This window comes from Barbus barbus, assembly GCF_936440315.1.
Source record: "Barbus barbus genome assembly, chromosome: 3".
NCBI lineage: Eukaryota > Metazoa > Chordata > Actinopteri > Cypriniformes > Cyprinidae > Barbus > Barbus barbus.
The window spans coordinates 11,418,128-11,442,849 of NC_136731.1; the positions used below are offsets into that span (position 1 = coordinate 11,418,128).

Below are 24,722 nucleotides of genomic sequence, written 5' to 3' on the forward strand. Positions count from 1 at the left end.
AAGTTTGGAAATGCATGCAAGTAATAAGCATCAGCTGCATTCACTTCTATGTATTTCCAGATGTGAAAACAACAGCAGTGAAAAACAGCCCGGTTTTGAGGAGTTTGTAATTCCAATTATTATTTGGGGGAAGTCGTGGCCTAATGGTTAGAGAGTCGGACTTGTAATCCGAAGGTTGCGGGTTCGAGTCTCCGGCCGGCAGGAATTGTAGGTGGGGGGAGTGAATGTCCAGCGCTTTCTCCACCCTCAATACCACGACTGAGGTGCCCTTGAGCAAGGCACCGAACCCCCAACTGCTCCCCGGGCGCTGCAGCATAAAATGGCTGCCCACTGCTCCGGGTGTATGTTCACGGTGTGTGTGTGTGTGTGTGTGTGTGTGTTCACTGCTGTGTGTGTGCACGTTGGATGGGTTAAATGCAGAGCACGATTTCCGAGTATGGGTCACCATACTTGGCTGAATGTCACTTCACTCACTATTTTTTATGCCTATTACACATTTCCCCAACCCATTACGTCACACTGAACAAATGCCACACACATGAATAAGGTCTATAAGCTGTGCTGCACACCTGAGATTAATCACTTCATCCAATAGTATCTGACAGGTAACCAATGTCTGAGCTTGGAACTACAGTTATACAAAGTCTATTGTCTACCAGTTGTGCCAATGTTCTAAGGCCCTAGTTCAGTGACATGAAAGAGTGAAAAGTGTAATGGGTGAACAGATGAATTTACCGTCCTTGATGCCCTTCATTAACTTCCGACTTTGGATAGGTTTGAGGTATTTCACCAGATCCCTCTCCTCCACCAAGGTCAGATCTTCAATAGACTCGACCCCAAGCTCATGCAGCATGGTGGTAAGAAGGTCATCAGGGAGACCAGGCAAGTATGACCACACAACTTCCTTGACCTAGTCCCATTAAGTAGTGAATCATGAAACACTGTAATTTCTCATTTTTGCCATCCCTACACTGTGTGCATATTTCCTACTATAGTCTGTTCAATCAACAAAGCAAATTAAAGACAAAATCAACTTTATTCAAGGCTACCAAAAAAAAAAAAAAAAAAAACCTTTGTTTGTTATGACTACATAGCCTGCTCTACTACTCACGTCTCTCCTCACGTATCCTGTATCCTCACTTTCCTCCCTGCTCATACTGCCTCTGGGAAAGAATGGTGGAGAGCAATAAGGGACTGATCATACACATTGTACGCTGAAAGAGGATAGTAGTCCAGTAGATCTTCCTGCTTAATGCACACATAATTGTCTTGGGCCACTCCTAGGTCACAGTACACACCTGTGTCACATAACTTTACAAAAGTATGTTTCTCTGAGACAAAATAGACCGAATTATGAACAATAACTAGCATAATCTTCCCCATAAGAAGCCCTTCATCACTGTTCTCTAGTAAAATGTACATCCCCCTTCTGTAATCTGTGCCTTTGACTGTAACATAGTTACAAGCCACTGCCGACTGTAACTGGAATGGACAACTGGCTACAGATGCCCTGATCCTGTCATTGTAATCGTCAACATGAAAATCAGTCCCCTTCTCTGCTTGTACAAGTGGAGGGAACAAGTTTCCCGCACTCAAGTACGCTTGTAGAAGTTGGTGCCTCTCTGCTAGAGTTTTGCACAAATTCTTAAAATTGTGCAATTTTCTGGCACACTGTTTAAAAAATGTATGTTTACTCTCAAATCGGAGTGTCCATAGGCGAATAAGTGGGCCAAAGTGAATGATGAGAGATGGATAGTGGCACAGATAATGGTGCTTTGGTCTGAGGGTGGCATTGGGGAAAAGCCTTGTCCTGTTGTCTATGTACTCCTCTATGAGGACTTTAAGATACGCAACCTGGCCCTCTGTAATGACCGGTGCACAGATGAGCTCAACAATCTCCCTCAGCTGCAAAATGATCTGCCACACCTCATTTTCGCAGGGATCTTTAATCCTGTCACCCACCATGAGTGGGAGAAGTCTAAGCAAACACCAGTTCTGAACTGCATGCCCACTGAGCTTGTCGCTGCTGGGAGAGAGGTCTGCTGGTTTGTCCTTACCATCGTTAACTTCATATCTGAACTGGTTCTTGCACCTGTTTAACTGCAGGTATGTAAAATGATTATCCTCAACTAAACGGTGAATATATAAAGGAAGGTCATAAGCTATGACTCCCTCAAATAAGTCATGGCCTAGACATGGTGGTAGGCCAGGCTGGCAAACATGGAAATGTGAAAGCTGATTGCGAGTCAAACTTGATGCTGCATACAGAGTCAGTGGCAGTAGTTTCCTGCTCTTGCTAATTACTTGCGTATGATTGGGCTGTTCTTTTGGTACCATGCGATATAGGATTAGTCAGAAAATCACCTCTACACACCTCACAGTAGCGACAAAAATAAGTAGACCGACTGAAGTTCTCCAAGTATCCCCCAATAGAATGAGATCCCAGGTTGTCTCCTGCAATGGCAACCAAAGAGCCCTTTAGTACAATGCCATCAGATGTGACTACACCTCTCTGCTCCAGAATTTTGAGGTCCTCAATCAGGGGAGCAAAAACGTTATTTACCCCAAAATACTTAAAGTCCTGTTCCCTACATAAGAGAACAAGTTGCATCTGATCAATAGAAGATCTATTGTGAGGCAAGATGTCAGTCAGAGTTAGGTAAACCGCTAAAACCTTGTGCTTTTTTTTTCCCTGAGCCCAGGGGGTTGACAACCTCAAAGGCATCTTGGTACAGTATTAAACCAAGTGAAGAAGGGTCAGCTTTCAACATTGGATTACTTTGAAAGCCTTCTCCATCCTTGACATCCTGATAGACAGCATCAGTAGATGGCTGCAAACGTGTCATGGTATACTGTTCGCGTAGAGACTCATTTTTGAAAAGTGTCACCAAAGCATTTTTGGCCCCAAGAGCCAAGGCAGGGAACACAAAAAGTTCATCAATAATTTCCTGGGCTGACAGTTCATAATCAGACTCATTGACAGAAACTGGACTGACAGACAGTCCAACATCAACTGCACTGGCTGGAGTAGAACTGGCTCAAAATCAGGGGCATTGACAGAAGCTGATGCAGACAGTTCAGTGACAGAAACTCGACAAGAAGATAAATCATACTCCGGCTCATTAATTAACATGGGGCAGATAGATGGTTCAAAATTAGACATTTCTAATAGAAACCAGATAAGCAGACTTAATAAGCAGAGTTCAAAGGCAGATTCAACAGCTACATTTGTACAGACAGACTGTTCAAATTCAGATGCACTGACTGAAACTGGACCGGTAGACCATTCAAACTCAGTATCATTGGTCGGTCAAAACTAGACTTCTTGACTGAAACAGGATAGATAGGTTTAAACTTCCTTGACTGAGACAGGATGGGTGGACAGTTCATTAATGGTTTCTTTGGCAATGACAGGGGTAACGGGACAGACATAGAGAGCATTTATAATTTCTGAGTTCATGACAGGCGGGGTTAAGAGTTTGCGAACGGCCCCTTCAACTGTGACTTGGCTGGACTCACGAAGATCAACTGTGACTTGGCTGGACTCACGAAGATCAACTGTGACTTGGCTGGACTCACGAAGATCAACTCTGACTTGGCTGGACTCACGAAGATCAACTGTGACTTGACTTGATTCATGATGATCAGCAGTGTATTGGCTTGATTCAGGATTGGCAGCTGTGACAGAACGGAATGCTGTTGTGTCCGCCATTTTGCAATCAAGATCCGCTGTCGCCGCCATTTTGTGAGTGTGCTCTGGTGTGGCCGCCATTACACAAGTGAGTGCGGTGTCGCGTTCCACTGCGACACCCACAGTGAACACTGAACCAACAGTCATCAAAGCATAATCCAGAAACTGACTGAGTGACAAATGCGGACCCTCGTGAATTAGCTTAGATTTCAGTGGTTGATTAACACCCTCACAGAAAAAGTCTATCAAAACACAGTCTGGTAGATCAGAGTAATAAGCAACGTTCAAATACTCTTGAATATAGTCCTCGAGCGAACGTGTGCCCTGTTCGAGGGCTAATAACAGTCTTGCAATATCCATACCTGGCCATTGTCTACTTGAAAAGCCGCTGGATCCTTGTGTGGCTGAGTATTCTGTAACAAGACGTGAGGCATGAGGATCCATTTGCAAGGCTTTATTAGAAGGCATGGTCATGACACAAACATTGGTCGGTACACAGCAAACAGACATAGACGCGGCAAGACAAAGAGTAATCCTAGGGCAAGCGTAGGTCTGCGATCGGCGAACAATATCCAACAGGCCAAGGTAGAGAGATAATCCAGGTACACGAGCAATACAAATGAGGAGCAAACAGAGTCCGAACGGCAAGGCAAAGTGTTAATCCAGGAAACACAGGCAGGTATCAAAACACGAGAAAACAGGCAAGGCAAGACTATAACAAGTAGCTATAGCTGTGTAATCAGTGCAATCAGCTGTGTGTGTCGTCAGTGCAATGGATGATGGGATCTGTAGTCCAATGGTGAAGTGCAACAGTAGTGTAGTGCAAGAGTCCATACGGTGAGCGGGTGATCTCTGGTGGTGAGTGAACGGAAGTTCATGGACTGGATTCGTGAGAGGGAATGGGTGGTGGTAAATTTGCAGATTATGAGATGGACATTTTAGCATGTAGGACCTAGTACAAGTCTTGAAACGAGAATAATAATAATGATTATGATGATGATGATAATAATAAATTTAAATTGGCATTGATTTATAATTAGTTCATAAATTGTCCATAATATAATAATGAGTGGAATTATTTAATAATAACAAGTTTGTCATTGCGCAATAGCTCGCAACAGCAAGGAGTCAATGAAATGAAACGAGTGATTTGTAGAAACATCATATGTATGCTTTTATATACAAAGTACTTGAAAATGATTATAGTAATTATTTAAAATTATTGACTCATTTTAATTCATAATTATAAATAAATGTATTCATTTAATTGCTATTTTCAATATGAATATTGCAACTTTTGTTGTTTCATAGATGGCATATAAAAAAAATAAGATTGATCTATCATGCCTTATTTGTGTTCATACTCGATACATTACTCATTTAAAAAATGGCATCAAGAATAAACATACAGTATATAACCAAATTATCACTTCCACCATATAGTCTTCTTGGTACTGTGCGATCTGAGGTGGCATTGTTGTTACCTCAATGACGATTATGTTGAATCTTGGTTTTCTACTGTTACAGAGTATATTACTTTTCAACATTTGGAAAGGTAAGCCTACATTTTATATTTTTAAACCCAGTGGCTACAAACTGTACTGAGACTTTTAAACATTTATTGTAATGCCACATTTTAAGATATATGAATTCCACAGCATTACCGTACTAAATATCAAACTTCTTTCAAGAACTCTCCCAACAAATGCTGCAATTGTGTGTATTTGTCTGAGCCATTCATTCAATAATTTTTTAACGTAACTGTTCTCAAGGTGCTTCTTCATAAATACTGTATTTTAAAATTTACTACATTATAAAAGAAAATGTTCCATAAAGAGTGATAATCTTTTGTATTTGACAATGTCCTTTATTTTGAACAATGTGGGCAGTGCTTAATAATTGCAAATCCTATGTACCTTTTTTTCTATTTATTTAAAAGTTTGCTTGTGTTGTATTCATTGAAACTTCATTGCACTGTTTTTAGTCGTTTTATATATAATTTTTTTTTAATTATGTTAATTATGTATGCAAATACATTAAATCCTTTTTTTAAAGTGGCTTAGGAGTCCAAATATCTGTGGCAACTGTATACAGTATATCAGTTCTACTACAATGAATGTGAAAAAAAAAACTCATGTTGACAGTTTGCTGACTGTTATTAAATCATAGTTCATTCATTTATTCTATTTGCTCTTTGTAATTTTCATACTTATGTGGAGTAATAAAGCATGTATTTTTTCTCCCCACATCCAGTGTTGTAAAATCAAGCTTACTTTAAAAGATATACAATATACTTTACAACCATATGGATCCGGAACAGATGTAAGTGCATATCTCTCCAGTGGCACTTCGGGTAATATTTGCAAAGACTTGCAAATTCCAAATATCCCGACCAACAGGATTCGACTTAAAAATGCATGTCTTGCACACTTGCAGGTATTAAAAAAACAACAACAATACTATATATATATATATATATATATATATATATATATATATATATATATATATACACACAGTGCCCTCCATAATATTGGAACAGTAAAGACAAAATTGCTCTGTTGGCTGTGGAGTCAAGACATTTGCAAACATGATTAAAAGATGAATATGAGACAACTACAGAATGCCACATTTTATTATTAGCCGTTTCAACACATACATGTTTTACCAAATAAAAAGAACAGCACTTTTAGAGTTCATCCCACTCATTGATGTGAGCATAAGTATTGGGACAGCTGAACATAAGGTAGATTTAAAATATTATTTAGTTGCAGATCCCTTGTGCACAATCACAGCAGTGAGTCTGTGACCCATAGACATCACCAGACTCTTGGTCTCATCCTTTGAAATACTTTTCCCAGCCTTTAATGCAGCCAATTCCAATTGTTGCTTGTTTTGTGGAGTTTCTGCCTTTACTCTCCTCTTCAGATGGTGAAATTCATGTTCAATCAGATTTAAATCTGGAGATTAACTTGGGCAATCTAAGACTTTCCATTCTTTGCCCTTATAAATTCCTTGACTGAACTGGCAGGGTGTTTTGGGTCATTGTCCTGATGCAATATGAAGCACTTCCCAATTAATCTGGTGGCATTTTCTTGAATATTGGTAGGCAAGATGGTTTTGTACCCTTCCAAATTTTCCAAACTCTTGATTTCTCCATGTCTTTGTTTTTGCTATAGCTCTAATTGACTTTCTCTTTTCTTTTAGCATCCAAATTGCTTGCTTTTCTCTCAAAGTCAGCTCCCTCATCTTCATCCTGGTTTGTGTGTGTGTCATCATCGAATGCAAGATTCAGAATACAGAAGTAATGGATATAACTGATATGACACATTCCCTGTTTTTAATGTCTGAAGAATTATTGCAACAGGACACAGCTGATCACTTAGAAAGACCTGTGAAGCAACTGTTCCAATACTTATGCTCACATCAGATAGAGGGATGAAACTCTAAAAGTGTTGATCTTCTTAGCTGGTATGAATCACCCAATAATAAAATGTGACAGTCTATAGTTTTGTCTCATATTCATCTTTTAATCATATTTGTAAATGTCTTGACTCCACAGCCAACAGAGCAATTTTGTCTTTCCTGTTCCAATACCTTTGGAGGGCACTGTGTATGTATATACACTCACCTAAAGGATTATTAGGAACACCATACTAATACTGTGTTTGACCCCCTTTCGCCTTCAGAACTGCCTTAATTCTACGTGGCATTGATTCAACAAGGTGCTGAAAGCATTCTTTAGAAATGTTGGCCCATATTGATAGGATAGCATCTTGCAGTTGATGGAGATTTGTGGGATGCACATCCAGGGCACGAAGCTCCCGTTCCACCACATCCCAAAGATGCTCTATTGGGTTGAGATCTGGTGACTGTGGGGGCCATTTTAGTACAGTGAACTCATTGTCATGTTCAAGAAACCAATTTGAAATGATTCGAGCTTTGTGACATGGTGCGTTATCCTGCTGGAAGTAGCCATCAGAGGATGGGTACATGGTGGTCATAAAGGGATGGACATGGTCAGAAACAATGCTCAGGTAGGCCGTGGCATTTAAACGATGCCCAATTGGCACTAAGGGGCCTAAAGTGTGCCAAGAAAACATCCCCCACACCATTACACCACCACCACCAGCCTGCACAGTGGTAACAAGGCATGATGGATCCATGTTCTCATTCTGTTTATGCCAAATTCTGACTCTACCATCTGAATGTCTCAACAGAAATCGAGACTCATCAGATCAGGCAACATTTTTCCAGTCTTCAACCGTCCAATTTTGGTGAGCTTGTGCAAATTGTAGCCTCTTTTTCCTATTTGTAGTGGAGATGAGTGGTACCCGGTGGGGTCTTCTGCTGTTGTAGCCCATCCGCCTCAAGGTTGTGCGTGTTGTGGCTTCACAAATGCTTTGCTGCATACCTCGGTTGTAACGAGTGGTTATTTCAGTCAAAGTTGCTCTTCTATCAGCTTGAATCAGTCGGCCCATTCTCCTCTGACCTCTAGCATCAACAAGGCATTTTTACCCACAGGACTGTCGCATACTGGATGTTTTTCCCTTTTCACACCATTCTTTGTAAACCCTAGAAATGGTTGTGCGTGAAAATCCCAGTAACTGAGCAGATTGTGAAATACTCAGACCGGCCCGTCTGGCACCAACAACCATGCCACGCTCAAAATAGCTTAAATCACCTTTCTTTCCCATTCTGACATTCAGTTTGGAGTTCAGGAGATTGTCTTGACCAGGACCACACCCCTAAATGCATTGAACCAACTGCCATGTGATTGGTTGATTAGATAATTGCTTTAATGAGAAATTGAACAGGTGTTCCTAATAATGCTTTAGGTGAGTGTGTATGTATGTATGTATGTATATATATATATATATATATATATATATATATATATATATATATATATATATATATATATAGTTTTAGGCCTCACAGGACACTGGCAAACCCAGTGACACTACAACGGAGAACAGTAATGCAGATGCTGACCTCTTTTTTAGACACAGACTACCAAAACATCCATGTTTTGTTTTTTCATTTAATAGAGTGACCTTAGGAAAAGACATGTTATTGGCAAAGGCATAGAGTCAGTGACCCCTAATGTAGCATTGCTTTCAAAAGACACCACATCAAGATCAAGGGGTCCAAACGAAGGGGACATCTTTTCCACTGTCTGGGGTACTGCACATTTGTAGACTGTCCTGTCTGTGTGGAGGACACTGTAACAGATGAGAGTATCCTGAAAGCAGCCGTCACATTTCAGGGAGATGAAGTGTGCCACAGCCTGGAAGAATTAAAAAGACGACCTGTGTGGGCTGATGAAAGGCATAATTTTGCCAAGCAGTTAGAGTCCATACTCCCAAGAGCTCTACATTTGCAAAATCTAAAAAAAATCTACAGCATGGTGTTCGAGTCATGGTGTAGCGATAAAGCCCCTTCACCTGCCGTGCTGAAAATATCTCATGGAACAGCAGGAAAAAAGCTCGCTGGCATCTTAATGAAAATCTGAGTCTCTTTTTTAGACACAGACTACCAAAACATATATGTTTTGTTTTTTTAATTAATAGCCAAACCTGGAGTGACCTTAGGAAAAGACATGTTATTGGCAAAGGCATAGAGTCAGTGACCCCTAATGTAGCATTGCTTTCAAAAGACACCACATCAAGATCAAGGGGTCCAAACGAAGGGGACATCTTTTCCACTGTCTGGGGTACTGCACATTTGTAGACTGTCCTATCTGTGTTGAGGTCACTGTAACAGATGAGAGTATCCTGAAAGCAGCCGTCACATTTCAGGGAGATGAAGTGTGCCACAGCCTGGAAGAATTAAAAAGACGACCTGTGTGGGCTGATGAAAGGCATAATTTTGCCAAGCAGTTAGAGTCCATACTCCCAAGAGCTCTACATTTGCAAAATCTAAAAAAAATCTACAGCATGGTGTTCGAGTCAGGGTGTAGCGATAAAACCCCTACACCTGCTCTGCTGAAAAATATCTCATGGAACAGCAGGAAAAAAGCTCGCCGGCATCTTAATGAAAATCTGAGTCTTCAGAAAATGGTGGAGGAGAGAATCAATTCTGAAAAATTCTCCAGAAGGTGCTCCTGCATCCTTGAGGAGTGATGCTGTGGTCACAAAGTTCAATACGACATGGGTGATGTAAAACAGATGTTGTGTACATTGATGCCACAGGATTCATCATACAAAAAGCCAAAGGAAAATCAGCTCCATTTTACATCTATGATAGTAAAAGCTGATAGTAAGACATCCAAGGGTGCTTCTCCAATTCCTGTGGCAACATATGTAACTTGTGACCACACCACCTCTTCTGTGACCTACTTTTTGGAATCATTCCAAACTTTTGATTGTTTGGAGGAGACCAGTAATGATCATGTGTGATGGGTCCCTCGTTCTACTTCAGACTGTTGCCTATAGTTTCTGCAAAGTATCTCTGGGCCAGCTGCTGCAAATCTACTATGAAGTAGTTACTGGAAAGTTGAGGGATGAGGAATTTAAGATTCAAATTCTGCACTGTTGCTTGAGCCATGTAATGAAGAATGCCAAAGTCTTCTGTAAGAAACAGTAAGTGCACATTAATACATCTGCTAATTTCATTAATTTTCTTAAGCAATAGATCACACATCATATATACTTTGCATCTCCCTCATGCAACATTTTCTCATTATACCTTAACACAACTCACCAACTGTCACAGAGTAAAAAGCTTGACTTCAGCTTCAGCACTCCAATGAAGAATTCAGTCCATAACCATTTGTATTGTTTTCTATTAGTAGGACAAATATTAATTTGCCAATCACTGTTAATGTTCTGTCATACAATCCCTGCTGAAAATGCAGCATAAACCAACATGAATTCCATTTTGGTCAATTTCTGGTTTATGCTGAGATTATTTTAACAGCACCAACTCAATATTGCTTGAGAACTTACTGAGGACCAGCATGCAAAACATACCCTTTTCTACTGACTAACAATCCTCATGGGTTGCAATGTTTTGATTACTTTTTTAATTGTTGACTTAACTTATTAAACATCTGTACAATACAATATTTGAAAATGTCTTTCTGGAGAAGTATATTTGCAAACATTTCTGTTTTTGCAGTTCTCCCCAAAACTACCGGCTGTCCATGCATGTTTTTGGCTTGTTGACATCTGCAGCTACATGATGGAAGACATCTTAATAAGCATGGCAGTGGTCTTTTCAAGCCCCCAGAGTGGCGATAATGTAGAGAAGCATTTCCACAATCTCCAGAACATGATGTTGAACATAAGCATTTCTGGAGATATGACAGACATTACAGATGAGGATGTAGAGGTGGGTATTTTTTATATTTATATTTAAGGTTCATTTTTTATTTCTGTGGAACTATCAGGACAAATAGAGGCAATAATAATTTATTAATTATGAAAAATATTATAAATAAAACCATAATTAATGACTTCAAAGACCTACTCAACATAAGAGAAGACAATAATATTTAAAAATCAACATATCAACTTTTAACATGGGATTATTGTCAGATCGACATGGGACCCACACCTTTTCAGAGGCACTTTGAACACATCATTGCAGAGGCACCTGTACACGATGAGGGGGAGCCAAATGAATACCATTCTGCCACATTCATGCCCACTCTGTTAAAGTACATCTTGACTCATGCCCCTAATGAGTGTACTATGATTAATTTTTCAATAAGTGCCATTTCAAGTTGTTTATTTGTCATTTTTACAGCTTACATATGGGACGCTTGAATGAGAGGCTGCTCACTGCAGAGCCAATGGGTGGAGCTTGATGTCCAGGAGATATGATCAACCTATTAGAAACAGCTTGGTCTGCAGTGAGCAATAATTGCATTTAATTGCTTGTGTCAAAGCTCATGCCACACTAACAAAGACATAGCTGATGAATAAATGAATGAAACACAAGAGTTAATTGTAGACACAGAGGTTCTCATCTCGACACCCTAAAGCAGAGTAATTGTCACAAATCCGGTTTATGAACTTCCGTTCACTCACCACCAGAGATCATCTTGTTAATTACTTATAAAGCCCTGAGTGGCTTAGCTTCTCAGTACTTGAGCGAGCTCTTATCACATTATAGTTCTCCACATCCGCTGCGTTCTCAAAACTCTGGCCATTTGATAATACCTAGAATATCAAAATCAACTGCGGGTGGCAGATCCTTTTCTTATTTAGTTTGGGACACTTAATTTCTAGCGATTATCGTCAATTTGATTTCACAGATACTATTTAAACTAAACTGAGCTAGACAATGACATCTCTGAAATCAATAATGAAATGAAAAAACTAAAAATTGAGTGTTTAATCTTATTATTATACATTACTGACACTCTATCCTCCAATTTGATACTGTTAAGTGCTTTGACACAATCTGTATTGTTAAGAGCGCTATATAAATAAAGATGACTTGACTTCTATAAGAACTGACCATTCATTTCTTCTACTTATTAGAGGACATCCTGCACTATATGCACACATTATATATATATATATATATATATATATATATATATATATATATATATATATATATATATATATATATATGTTTTTTGGTGAAAGCACTTTTGTTTTTGTTTTTCTTGAAGCCCTCAACATGTGGTGATGTAGGTGCTGCTTGATAATTTTTTTAAAAAGGTTTTCTGACCCCGAATCTCAACCCTTTTCTGCAATTCTCCAACTGTGATGCTTGAAGAGTCTTGAGCCACTCAAACTCTCCTTCTCACCGTGCATTAGGACGATGTAGACACATGTCCTCTTCCAGGTAGATTCATAACATTTTCAGTTGATTGGATCTTCTTAATTATTGCCCTGATGGTGGAAATTGGAATTTTCACTGCTCTTTTCTTAATTAAAGACACTTTCTAATTGTGAAGCTCAGTTATCTTTTGCTGCACTTCAGAAATATATTATTTGGTTTTTCTCATTGTGATGGATGATTAATTTGGAATTTGGCCTTAATGTTGTTTTCCCTCCAATTTATATTTCTGTGAAACAGGACGCTATGGCTGGATAATTTCATGTTCATGATCACACTCAAAATTGTGAATAAGAATGGGAATATATTTCAGATATATTTTACTCATAAGAATTTCTAGGGTTACCAGTAATTGTGTCCGTGTATGAAAAAAAAAAAAAACATTTCATAATGATATTTCCCCCCCATTTTAAATTCTTAAGTCTCCAAAGCCTAGATTTTTGTGATTTTTTTTAAAACAAAAGACCAAAAGGATTAACAATGCACATTTATTTTAACAGCCTTCTTTGATCATATTTACCAAGGGTACCAACAGTGCTGACCACGTATTTCCCACTTGTGAAGTCGTGAGCACTTCAAATACATACATATGCTCTCATTGGTTGAGATGCGTGATGACACCCATCCCACCCCTCCTGTGACACATAGTTTTCCTGTATGTGTATTCAGAGCCAGTGAGGAAGGGACTTTCATAATAAAAAATATAAAATAATTGTCAGCGTTAATCAATTAATGCGTTAACACGATAACGCATTAACTTGCCCAGCCCTAGTAAATACATGTAAATATTTTCAAAATATATGCTGTATGTGTGCGTCTTTATATATACACACAATAAATATACACAGTACACACACACATATGTAAACAAAAACTTTTATTATTTACATGAAGAAACAGTTTTTGGATAGATTTTGGATCATTTTGTATGTGATGATGAAAAAAATATAAATAACTTGTCTGAGAAGAAAGTCATGTTCATTTAGATACTGTGCAAATTGTAGAGTAGACAATACTTTTGCACACGTGCCAAAACGTCAGCATTTTAATTTAAATTAAGAAATTCAAATCTGGTGTGAACATTTTGTAGTTTTGAGAAAAAAAAAGTTCACATCCTCAGAATTGGGCCAAAGGGACTGAGAAATTTTAAAATGTCAACAATGATCTGAATGTGTTCTTAATTTCTTTAAAACCTCTGTTTTTCAAATAACAAAAAGAACCAATAAGAATATTGTTAAAATACTAGATGGATCAGTAGTATCAGTAAGAGGAGTAATAGCTTTAAAACCTTAACAATATCCTTCCCTACACAGTACACAAGTTTCGGTCATCAGGTGCAAAATTCACTTTTACATGCTGTTTGAACATCAATGTGCGTTGGCAGCATGAACCTTAAGGTGTCGTTTCTGTGTATAAGTCTTTCCACACTCAGAGCAGCAGAAAGGCTTTATCCCAGTATGAATTAACATGTGATTCCTCAGGATTCCTTTACAAATGAAACTCTTTCCACACTGAGCACAGGTAAAAGGCTTATTTCCAGTATGAATTAGCATGTGAGTCTCAAGGTATCCTTTACGTGTGAAAGACTTTCCACACTGAGAGCAGCTGAAAGGCTTTTCTGAAGTGTGAGTTACCAAATGATGATAAAGGTGTCCTTTCTGTGTAAAACGTTTTCCACACTGAGAGCAGCTGAAAGGCTTTATTCCAGTATGAATTAGCATGTGTTTCTTAAGGTTTGCTTTACGAGTGAAAGTGTTTCCACACTGAGAGCAGATAAAAGGCTTTTCTGAAGTGTGAGTTACCAAATGATTCTTAAGGTGTACTTTCTGTGTAAAACTCTTTCCACACTGAGAGCAGGTAAAAGGCTTTATTCCAGCATGAATCAACATGTGATCCTTAAGGTTTTTGTTACACGTGAAAGTTTTTCCGCACTGAAAACAGCTGAAAGGCTTTTTCCCACTATGAATTCTCATGTGTTTCAGAAGGCTTCCTTTCTGTTTGAAAGTGTTTGCAGACTGAGAGCAGGTAAAAGGCTTTTCCTCACTATGAATTCTCATGTGTTTCATAAGGCTTCTTTTATGTTTGTAAGTGTTTCCACATTGAGAGCAGCTGAAAGGCCTTTTGACGTCTGTTATTTGAATGCTGCAACTCCCTGATTTTTCTCCATTGACATCATGATCTTTCTGATCCTGATGTTTCTCCTCCACCTCATTCAGATCTTGTCTTTCTTCTTTCACTTTCATCTGGCCTAAAATGAAATCATTAAAAAGATGAAAATCAATTGGGACATTTGGAAAATACAAGGAAAACATTTGTGTACAGATGGAAACATTTTCAAAACTGTCCCCTGTTCATACAAATCCATGAAAACGACTAAAAACACAGTAATATGCTGCCAGGCCAGTAGTTGGCGATGTCACTTTGGAAAGCAGGGCTCTTCATCCCTGCTCCTGGAGAGATAGGCTGTGTTCGAAACGGCACACTTGCCTACTGTTTACTGCCCAGTACACAGTGAATACTACCTACTATTTTTTAAAGAATAGTGTGTGAAACTAGTAGTATGCTTAATTGTTACATGACAAACACTGAATATTAATTCAGCACAGCTGTCAAGGTTGTTACCTACAAACAAATGTGCTAAGCATTCTTTTCACAAAGACTTGTTAATAAGGCCTGATTCTAGTAAACAATGCTATATTGCCCAATTGAACTCATTTCATAATTGATAAACTTAACATATTGGACAGAACTGAATCAAAACTGATGTCTTTAACTGAACAACGATATTTTTAAGTGGAAAAAGCAATATATTCTAGTTCAAATTCTAAGTGCAAATAATGATAAATTCTATTTTACACTAAAATAACATTTTCTTTAGCAACAGGCGTGTAAATAGTTAGGTGGCCGATATTTATACTTCAATAATACTGTAGTACATTATAAACCAGTATGCAATATCAGTGTAAATTGTCATATATATATAAATTGTATTAGATGAATGCCATTTTATTGGGACAAAAACCTACCTACAGCTAACCATTAGAGGTCGACCGATTGATCGGCTGATTCTTAGCATTTTTTAATTAATCGGCATCGGCCGATTGTGCTGTAAATTAGGCCGATTAATATACAGGCGCGTCTGCAAGCAACACGTGACGTCACGTTGCCTCGTGCGGCAAGCATTTCACTGGCACAACGGATAACCCTGTGATGTCCCCCTCTGCCTGCTAACTTTTTGAAGAGAGAAATACCTGGTAACTTCCCAAGAAAACGGTAAGACTTAAATTCTTATCCTTCGTTCTTAATCTAGCCTTGTATTTCATTGGTTACATATGACGCTACTTTTGGAGAGAGAATGAGAATAACATTTGGAAAAAGAATGAGAGTAACTTTTTGGAACTGTATAGTTAACGAGCCTTCAACGAGCTCTTGTTTAGGTTAACGTTGCATTTAAGCACGGGTACCAAAACCTCATAATGAGCAGAGCGGCTAAATTATTACTGTAGCCTGCATTGTATAGATAAGCTACAACGTTATCAACCCATTGGTGTTCACACACAACTTCAGCTAACAATGGCACATGCGCGCACACAGTTAAGCTTTGCTACCTTGACAATAATGCAGCCTGTTCATTATCATAATAAAATACAGTCAGTCAAACAAAAACACACTGGGAAAAAACACACTGCTCAGTTTAAATATGTAGTAAAATCTGTGCCGTTAAGTGTTATCACCGTACCGCCGTGAAGTTATGCAAAACATTTTACGTGGATATTGGAACGCGAATTTGTTGTGGAGTTAAGGGAATTAAAATAGCCTAGCTATGTTTACAGTGTTTATTATAATGTCTGTAAACATTTTGCGTAGGCATTACTGAATGAAATAATAAAATGCGACTTATACGCGACTTTTCTCTCTCTCTCTAAAAAACACAATTTTTAATACACATAGCATATTTTAACCATGCAGCAAACCTTTTGAAATATTTTGATAAATTACTGAAAACAAATGACTTAAAACGTTTAACTGATTATATTAATTGGTCAAAATTCTTACGGTCGGTTAACGGTTAAAATGAACATCCCTGTGAAAGCAGTGGCCAAAGTTTCCAAAGAACTGCGACACGCTGTCACGTGGATTATGGTGCTCTCAACTCCGCGCTGTCAATATGTTTGAATGGGTATAAGTAGAGAGCATTTGTAATTCACATAAGCATACAACATTAATGAATATTACAAAAGACAAGCAAATATGGAATTTAACCCAATAAAAAAAAAAGTTTAAATAAAGTGTAAAAAAACAGAAGACAAACAATTGCATTCAGCAAAACTCTTTAATTTGCATTCCTTGAATGGGCAGTCTTCATTGAAACTCATTCAACCTCCTACAGGGAGAGAAATATTGCAGAAAGACTAAAAACCTAAAAATATGACAAGTAGCATCTGGTTATGGTCGCTATTAAGGTGTTTCTAACATTATTACCTGCCATTACAGTATAATGGTCTATTATCTACCGATAAACATTTACTAATGCGTTGAAATGTTTAAAAAAATTGTGTAATTTGTCAGTCGTCTGTCAGCAAACAAAGCATAAAACAAAGCATTCTTCAGAACAATTCTTTCCCAAAACATTAATTATATTGTGATGTGCATGTAAAAATGTAATAATAGAAAAGTTGACTTTAAAATCTTGTATTTTCTTTTTTAATAATTACAGTCTGATGGCTGAAAAGAAATCAAACCCAGTATGGCAATATTTCTCTCAGCCAACATCTGCAACAAGTGCAATATCTGCTTAGAAATTGCTGAGCATGGGAGCAGAAAAAGGAAAGACTAAAAATACCACAAACATGTGGAATCATCTGAAAGCCCACCACCTCCAAGATTATAATGACGCGCAGAAGGAGAAACAAGATGCAGCTGCTATTGCAGCCAACTTACTTCAGCCCACTGTAGTACAGCTGTTTGATTCTCAAAGGAAATGGCAAAATACTGATCCCCGGTCCAAAACAAATTGATATCCTTATCACAGAAATGATTGCTACAGACAACCAGCCCTTTACAGTTGTTTTAGGGCTTGCTGACAGCAGTTGAACCAAGATATATCATCAAAAGTGAAAAATACTACTGCACAGACATGTTGGACAGTGTGTACAAAAAGGTTGAACAGCGAATTAAGACACTAATTGCATCAGAAAATGCTGGTCACTACTTGTCCTTCACCACAGACTGTTGGTCTGGAGAAGCGGAATCATTAATGAGCCTAACATGTCATTTCATAGACAGTAACTGGCAAAGGAAACAGGTAAGTCCTAAATGTCAAGGCCATGTCTGGCTCCCATACTGGGGACTACATCAGCGAGGTGTTCCTTAGCATGCTGAATGATTGGGGCATCAACCAAGACAGAGTGGTGCTTGTTCTGCGAGACAGTGGTGCAAATATGATTAAAGTCCTCAGACCGGCAGATAAACCAGACTTAAGTTGCAGTGCACACACATTGCAGCTTGTGGTGAAGGACTCAGAACAAGTGTTTTGACCAAAAATTAAGAAATGCTGTTTTTGTGCACAAATAAAACGGAAAAACGTTTTTCCTAGATTTTTGATTACCTGTTGTGTATTTATTATTTAATTTATACATTATTTTTTATTTAAATTATACAAGTGTACTGATTGGAAAGGGTTGTTTTGTTTAATAAATGTTTAATTTAAGCAATTTTATGTATCACTTTACTTCTTATTGCTTGACTTAGATTTTATGAGATGAAGGGCACAAAAAAAAAAAAAAAAAAAAAGAAAGAAAATCGGCCAAACATATCGGCATCATATATCGGCTGCCCTGATTTCTAAATATCGGCATCGGCCACAGAAAAACCCATATCGATCGACCTCTACTAAGCATACATAACACTGTATTATTAATGAGGTGTTTTATTTCCACTTTTCAAATATTTACTTAAATTTAATTGAAAATAAATGCCTTTCTGATCTGGTATGTGATGGGAAATGGAGAAGCACAAGTTTGACAAAAGTCGGAATCGAACTTGGATCGCTCGCATCAACAGCACACATCTCGTGTCTTTTACTCACTCTGCCACTGATTCTACAGAAATGTATGCGTCTTTTGCAGTGCTGTTTATCGCAGTCAGGCATTGGTGGGCGGAGTTTATGTAAATAGCATCTGCCAACAAATTAGTCTATTTGTCCTTAGAGTAAATACACTCAGTTTCTTTTTAGAGCTTCTTGACAGGGGAATTGAATTCTGTTTGCATAACTGAAATATTTTTATTTATATATTATATTGCTGCAATATTATTATTACTTAATATCTTTGAAACAATCTGAGCGCTAGAGATAAACGGGACATCATTTGACTTGATCGGAAACGTGCCGCAATTTATGTCCTACTACGATATTGTTTTTAGATACACAGCGATAGTTTGTAGTTTACATGTATATATGTACATTCAAGTCTAACATTTATAATTACTATTCCCCGCCTCCAGTTCACTCACGCGTTTGAAGATGAAATATCACATGGAGCGCGTTGCGTTCTGGGAAACAGTATGCCATGCAGCGTCTTCGGATGCATACATCAAATTTCAGCAAATGTAGCAGGTAATCCGGGCATCCCATGCATACAGAAAATTTGCATACTATGCACACCATACATACTGGACACTGCAGAAATAGTAAGAGTAGTATGATAGTATGGAATTTCGAACACAGCCTTACTTTCCCGTAGACTTCAGTTCCAACCCTGCTCCAACACACCTGTCTGGAATTATCAAGTAGCCCTGAACACCTTCATTAGCTGGTTCATGTGTGTTTGATTGGGGTTGGAGCCGAGATCTGCAGGAAATTAGCTCTCCAGGAGGAGGGTTGGAGACACCTGTTTTTTAAAGAAACACTAAAGTGCCTGTAGACTGAACATGTAATACACATGCACATGATGTTACTGTTTTCACAAATGGGGATCCCTTTCACAATGCTGATGTCTGTATGCGAAACTTAAAGAAACAAATAAAAAACAACCACTAAGAAACATTTAAATTTTTAGATTATCATCATGCAAACGTATCCTTTGATGTATTGTGAAAAGTATTTGTCTAATCTACATTATTTTACAGCTGTCTACAGGGAATCTGCAGATCCCACAAGCATACTTTCTATTATAAATTGCAGTCTGACTAGTGCCTGTGTTCCTTCAAGCCTTAAGCATGTGGTTGCCCAGCCCCTTCTTAAAAAGCCTGGTCTAGATCCTGCAGATCTAAATTTTTGGCCAATATCTAAGCTTTTAGAAAATATTGTTTTTAGTCACCTTAGGCTGGCCGCACACTAAACGATTTTAAAATCTTAACCGATTTTAAAACCATAGGAGACCACAGACATAAAGACAGTTTCAACTGATTTTTAGCCTTATCTTCTGAACGTGCACACCAGATGTTTTGACCAAACCACACACTTGGGGATTGTAGGGATGATTTCACAGTCACACAAGCTCTCACAGAGACTCAAGATCAAACGTGACTAGAGAAGTAAAACAAATGGAAGATAATCGATGTTGTCTGCTTGCTTTCCCAGCACGTTCTGATTCACAGTGAAAAACAAAATATAAAAAAATTACATGGGTGATGCATGCTGCTTTCATGACATTTTTGTGGCTGCCACAAGTTTCAGTTATCAGGCATCACGTCAGAGGCAGCCAGATTAAGAGTCGTAAATATCAAACATGTTCAGGGACGCTCCGTCTCAGTCGGGAGCAGTTAAATAAACTCAATCACACCACAAAATAGAGGATTTTTTAGACAAAAAAATAAATAAAACCTTGTGACAAGCCACGAATCGGGCTACAGCCCCCAATCATTTGGGGGTGCAAAACTACCTTAAAATCCTCTAGTGTATGGCCATCTTAACTTAATTTTTAACAAAAGGTATTTGACAAATTTCAGTCTGGTTTTGAATCAGGCCACAGCACAGAATCAGCTCACCTTTGGGCAAAACTGGAAGATTTTCTGAATGCGTTAAGTAGAAGGCTACTTTAGAAAGAAACATTTAAAAGATGAAGAAGAAGAATTAGGGAGAATCAATAAACTATGAATAATGTATCGCTATTGTGTGAATAAAATAATCATTTAATCAATAAAAAAGAAACTGTAGTCTGATTACAAGTACTTTGAAATGTAATTTAATCAAGTTACATGCATTTAATTTTGGAATTGGATAATCAAGATTGCACGTAATCAACTACTCAGCTCTGTGTACTACAAAGTCATTAAAGATGAATGAAGAATAAACACCAACCTCCTTGTTCCTCCTGTTTTATTCTGCAGGTTTCTGGTTCCTCCTGCTTTATTCTGCAGGTTTCTGGTTCAATCGTTTTCTCCTCTCTCTCTTCTTTAACAAACACCATCTTCTCACAGCAGCAGATCTCAGTTCAGATGATACTCCAGCTTGCTTCAAAACTTAGTGACGACTATGATGATAAGAATATTACAGCTATTTACGGATTCAAAAAAAATATATTTTTCTATTTACAGAAACAAAACGTTTGTATTAAAGCAGAGAGCGCGGTGAAACTAATCTTCTTTCTCTGAGGTTTGATGGTGTTTGACAAACAAACGCATGTGTTTTTAGCGCCACCCGCTGGACTGGAGTGAAGCGGCGAGAGGAGGGAAAATAAATTACTTCGTGCATCTACAAGTTGTGCTGTTTTGTTTTCCTTTAAAAAAAGACGATCTGTAAATAAATGAAAATAACTTATAAGTATAGACTCGCTTGGCAATTGATTAACACCAACAGTCTTCATGAGGATTAGAAGAGAAAAATGAGAGAAGTCAAATATTTCAGTGAAATTCACACAAGGTTTCCATATATATATATATATATATATATATATATATCCTTTTTTAAGACTGAATCTTGTAATTCTGAATCTAACTATAATTTATTTATACACCGTTTTTATGTAGAAGATGGATGCATATTATGTAGAAGATGGATGCATTTTTTTCTGAGTGTCCTGATAACAAAACTCTCATGTCTATAAAAAAAAAAGCATGTTTCAAAATGTCACCAAGTTCCTTTATTTTCTACGGTGACGGATTGCTGCCACACACATTATTTTTCCACTCAGTTATGCCGTAATAACTAGATATGTTGTTTTAACAACATAATTATCTCGTTAAAAACTACATCTTTTCTCGTAAAAACGAGATGTTGTCGTAAATTCAATGCAATTTTCTCGTTAAAATGCCATTTTCTTGTTAAAAAAATTTTTTTCTCGTAATAATGACATTGTCACAGTTCACTAGGAGCAAGGAACGAGGGAGCGAGGAGTACTTCAAACATGGTCTTTAATAGTCCACACACGTAGGAGACACGGGGAGCGTGTCAAGATGGCGCCTTGAACACACGTGCGTTTGTGAGGTCTGCAATCCCAATCTGTTTTTTTTTATAGTTTTAGTGATATGTAAGAGATTATTTTGGGACATTGTCTTTCTTAATGACTTTATTTTTGTAAACAACAACAATGGGAGGGTCTGAAAAGAGAAAAAGTTTAAAGAAATCCGGGAAAACAATGTTGAGTACTCCCACTGCTAATGTTGACAGAAGTCTACAAGCAATGGCGCGTCCTGACAGTGCTTCTTCAACCGATGTACTGAAGGATAATCTTCACAATTACTTTGAAAATAACGCCGATTCTGAGATTATGCTGATGGCGGAGGTAATTCCACCGCTTTCCGACACTCTGTGTAATTCTCCGGCTGGTAAAGTTCGAGAAAGATAGAGCAACGTTAGACGTAGCAAGTATTTCTACACAACTCTTCGAGCTCTCTCAGTTGGTGAAAAACAGATCAGACGGATTGGAAAAGTTGATTGGCGAAAACTCGCGGATGATCAAAGACATGAAAGACGAAATCGGCAGGAATACGGAACAAATCTCTGGAATGATGGAAACCATTGAGTTCGTCTGCAGCGAGGTTAAAGATCTGAAACGAAGAGTTGATGTTATTGACTCACACACAAAAAAAGAAGAGATTACTTCCACTGAACGAGAAAAACGCCTGGCTCATCTGGAAGCTTACACTCGTAGATGGAACTTGAGAATCCACGGAATACCAGAGAAAGAAAGTGAAAATGTCCGTCAGGAGGTTATCGACGTGTGTCAACGTCTTCTGCCACAATTTAAGGATAAATTCCCCGATGTCGTTGATGTGGCACATCGTCTTGGCCGCCCAAATCCACACAAAGGCCGTGGGATTATTTTCCAATTCACTTCGCGCTTTTACCGGGATGCTGTTTGGCGTGCCGCCAAGGATGCTGACTTTCTGATTGAGAATCGTCTGAAAATCACGGGAAGACCTGTCACCGGCCGATAGCGAGAAGAGGGTTAAGTTGTGGCCTACAATTGAAAAAGCCCGAAAAGAGAACAAACGGGCTTTTTTCGTCGGTGGACGCGCACTTGTAGATGGAACGGACATTTTTCCTCCAGTCTAAAAGTTAAATGTTTCTTACAGGATTCTCCCTGATTGCTTTTACTGTGGTATTTTTAGGTTTGTTGTGGAGTCCACAGCATCTCTTGGACTTCTCTTTTTTTGGTCTAGGAAAAAAAAAAAAGATTTCTGTTTTCTCTCCCCTTTTTCAACGTTGTTGTACTTTTATGGTTCATCTAGTTCTAGCTATATAAAGGGATTGTTATCCTCATCCCTCTTTATTGAGCTTCTGACCAGTTGGGTTCTCTGTTACAGTGTTACTTAATCTTTATACTTGTTCTTAGGTCTTGTTCCGTTGTTGATTTTTATATTTTTTATTTATTTTTTGCTTTTTTATGTCTTTTTCTATTATTTCTTTAAATTGCAGAGGGCTACGTAACATTCTTAAGCGTAAGGCAGTCTTTTTGTATCGTAAACGTTTTAACACAGACTTTTGTTTTGTACAAGAATCTCATTCAACTGTACAAGATGTCAATTTATGGAGGTCACAGTGGGGGTTAGATTTGTGGATGTCTCATGGAAATGAACATTCTGCCGGAGTTTGTGTTTTAAAAAATCTTTTTAGTGGAAAGAATTTGTTTTCTGATTGCGATGCTAATGGTCATTATATATTACTTGCTTTACAGTTTGCAAGTTTGACATATGTTATTGCCAATATTTATGGGTATAATTCATCAAAAGATAAGTTTTTTTTTGATAATTTAGGAACTCGTATACATTGTATGTTATCTAAATTCCCAAAATCTTCATAAATTTTGGGTGGTGATTTTAATGTAGTTTTGAATAATACCATAGATAGATGGCCCCCTCAACCCATTAATGCTACTTCTGATTATTTGTTATCCTTTATGCAAAAATTTTCTGTTATTGATGTGTGGCGAGAAACACATTCCTTGCAAAAAGTGTTTACTTGGAACAATAATTCACTTTCTAGTCAATCTCGTCTTGATTTTTGGTTAACTTCAGTATAATTATCAAATATTAAGGCAGATATAGTTCCCTCTCTGTTTTCTGACCATAAGGCCATTTTTATTTGTGTTCCACTTGTATCTTCTACTTCCCTGAGTACAAGGCCCTCATATTGGAAACTTAATATTTCAATTCTTCTTCATAATAAAGTTCAAACTAAAATTGACAACTTGATTTGTTTTTATTGGGATAAAGCTAATAAAGAAAATAATTTTTGCAGTAATTGGGAATTTCTTAAATTTGAAATGGGAAAGTATTGTCGGAAATATTGTAGTTTGTTAGCAAAACCTAGAAAAAATAATGAAGACCAAATTATGGCTAGAATCACTGCTTTATCACATAAAAAAAAATTGAAGATCTTTCGGATTCAGAGAGAACTGAGCTCATAGATCAGAAACATCACTTGGAGAATATCTATAAACAGAAAGCTGAAGGTGCTTTCATCAGATCGCGTCGAAATTTATTAGAGGAGGGTGAGCAGAATTCTGCTTATTTCTTTAGGTTAGAAAGGCAGAGAGATAAAAATTGTATTCAGCAACTATGTATTGATGGAAATGTAACTGATGACTTTAAGGTAATTGCAGATTTTTGTGCCAGATTTTATAGTGATTTATATTCTTCAAAATTTTGCCAGCAATCGGCCACTCAATTTTTTAACTCTTTATCTTATATTAAAAAAATTAGTGATGAAGATTGTAGTCTATGTGATGCACCTATTAGTCTTTCAGAAATCACTGTCTCTACTAATAATCTAAAAAGTAACAAATCC

The 24,722-nt window shown here is 37.8% G+C and overlaps 1 protein-coding gene across 1 annotated transcript; it reads right to left on the minus strand.

Moving 5' to 3' along the window:
* Window positions 1–13,351: 13,351 nt before the first annotated feature.
* On the minus strand, window positions 13,352–21,096 carry LOC306858077 (uncharacterized protein). Its single transcript, XM_079398468.1, has 2 exons — window positions 20,793–21,096; window positions 13,352–14,738 (listed from the first exon to the last, which is right to left on the minus strand). The coding sequence occupies exons 1-2, from the start codon at window positions 20,899–20,901 to the stop codon at window positions 13,858–13,860; spliced, it is 990 nt and encodes a 329-aa protein (XP_079254594.1). The 5' UTR covers window positions 20,902–21,096; the 3' UTR covers window positions 13,352–13,857.
* Between the last annotated feature and the right edge of the window lie 3,626 nt (window positions 21,097–24,722).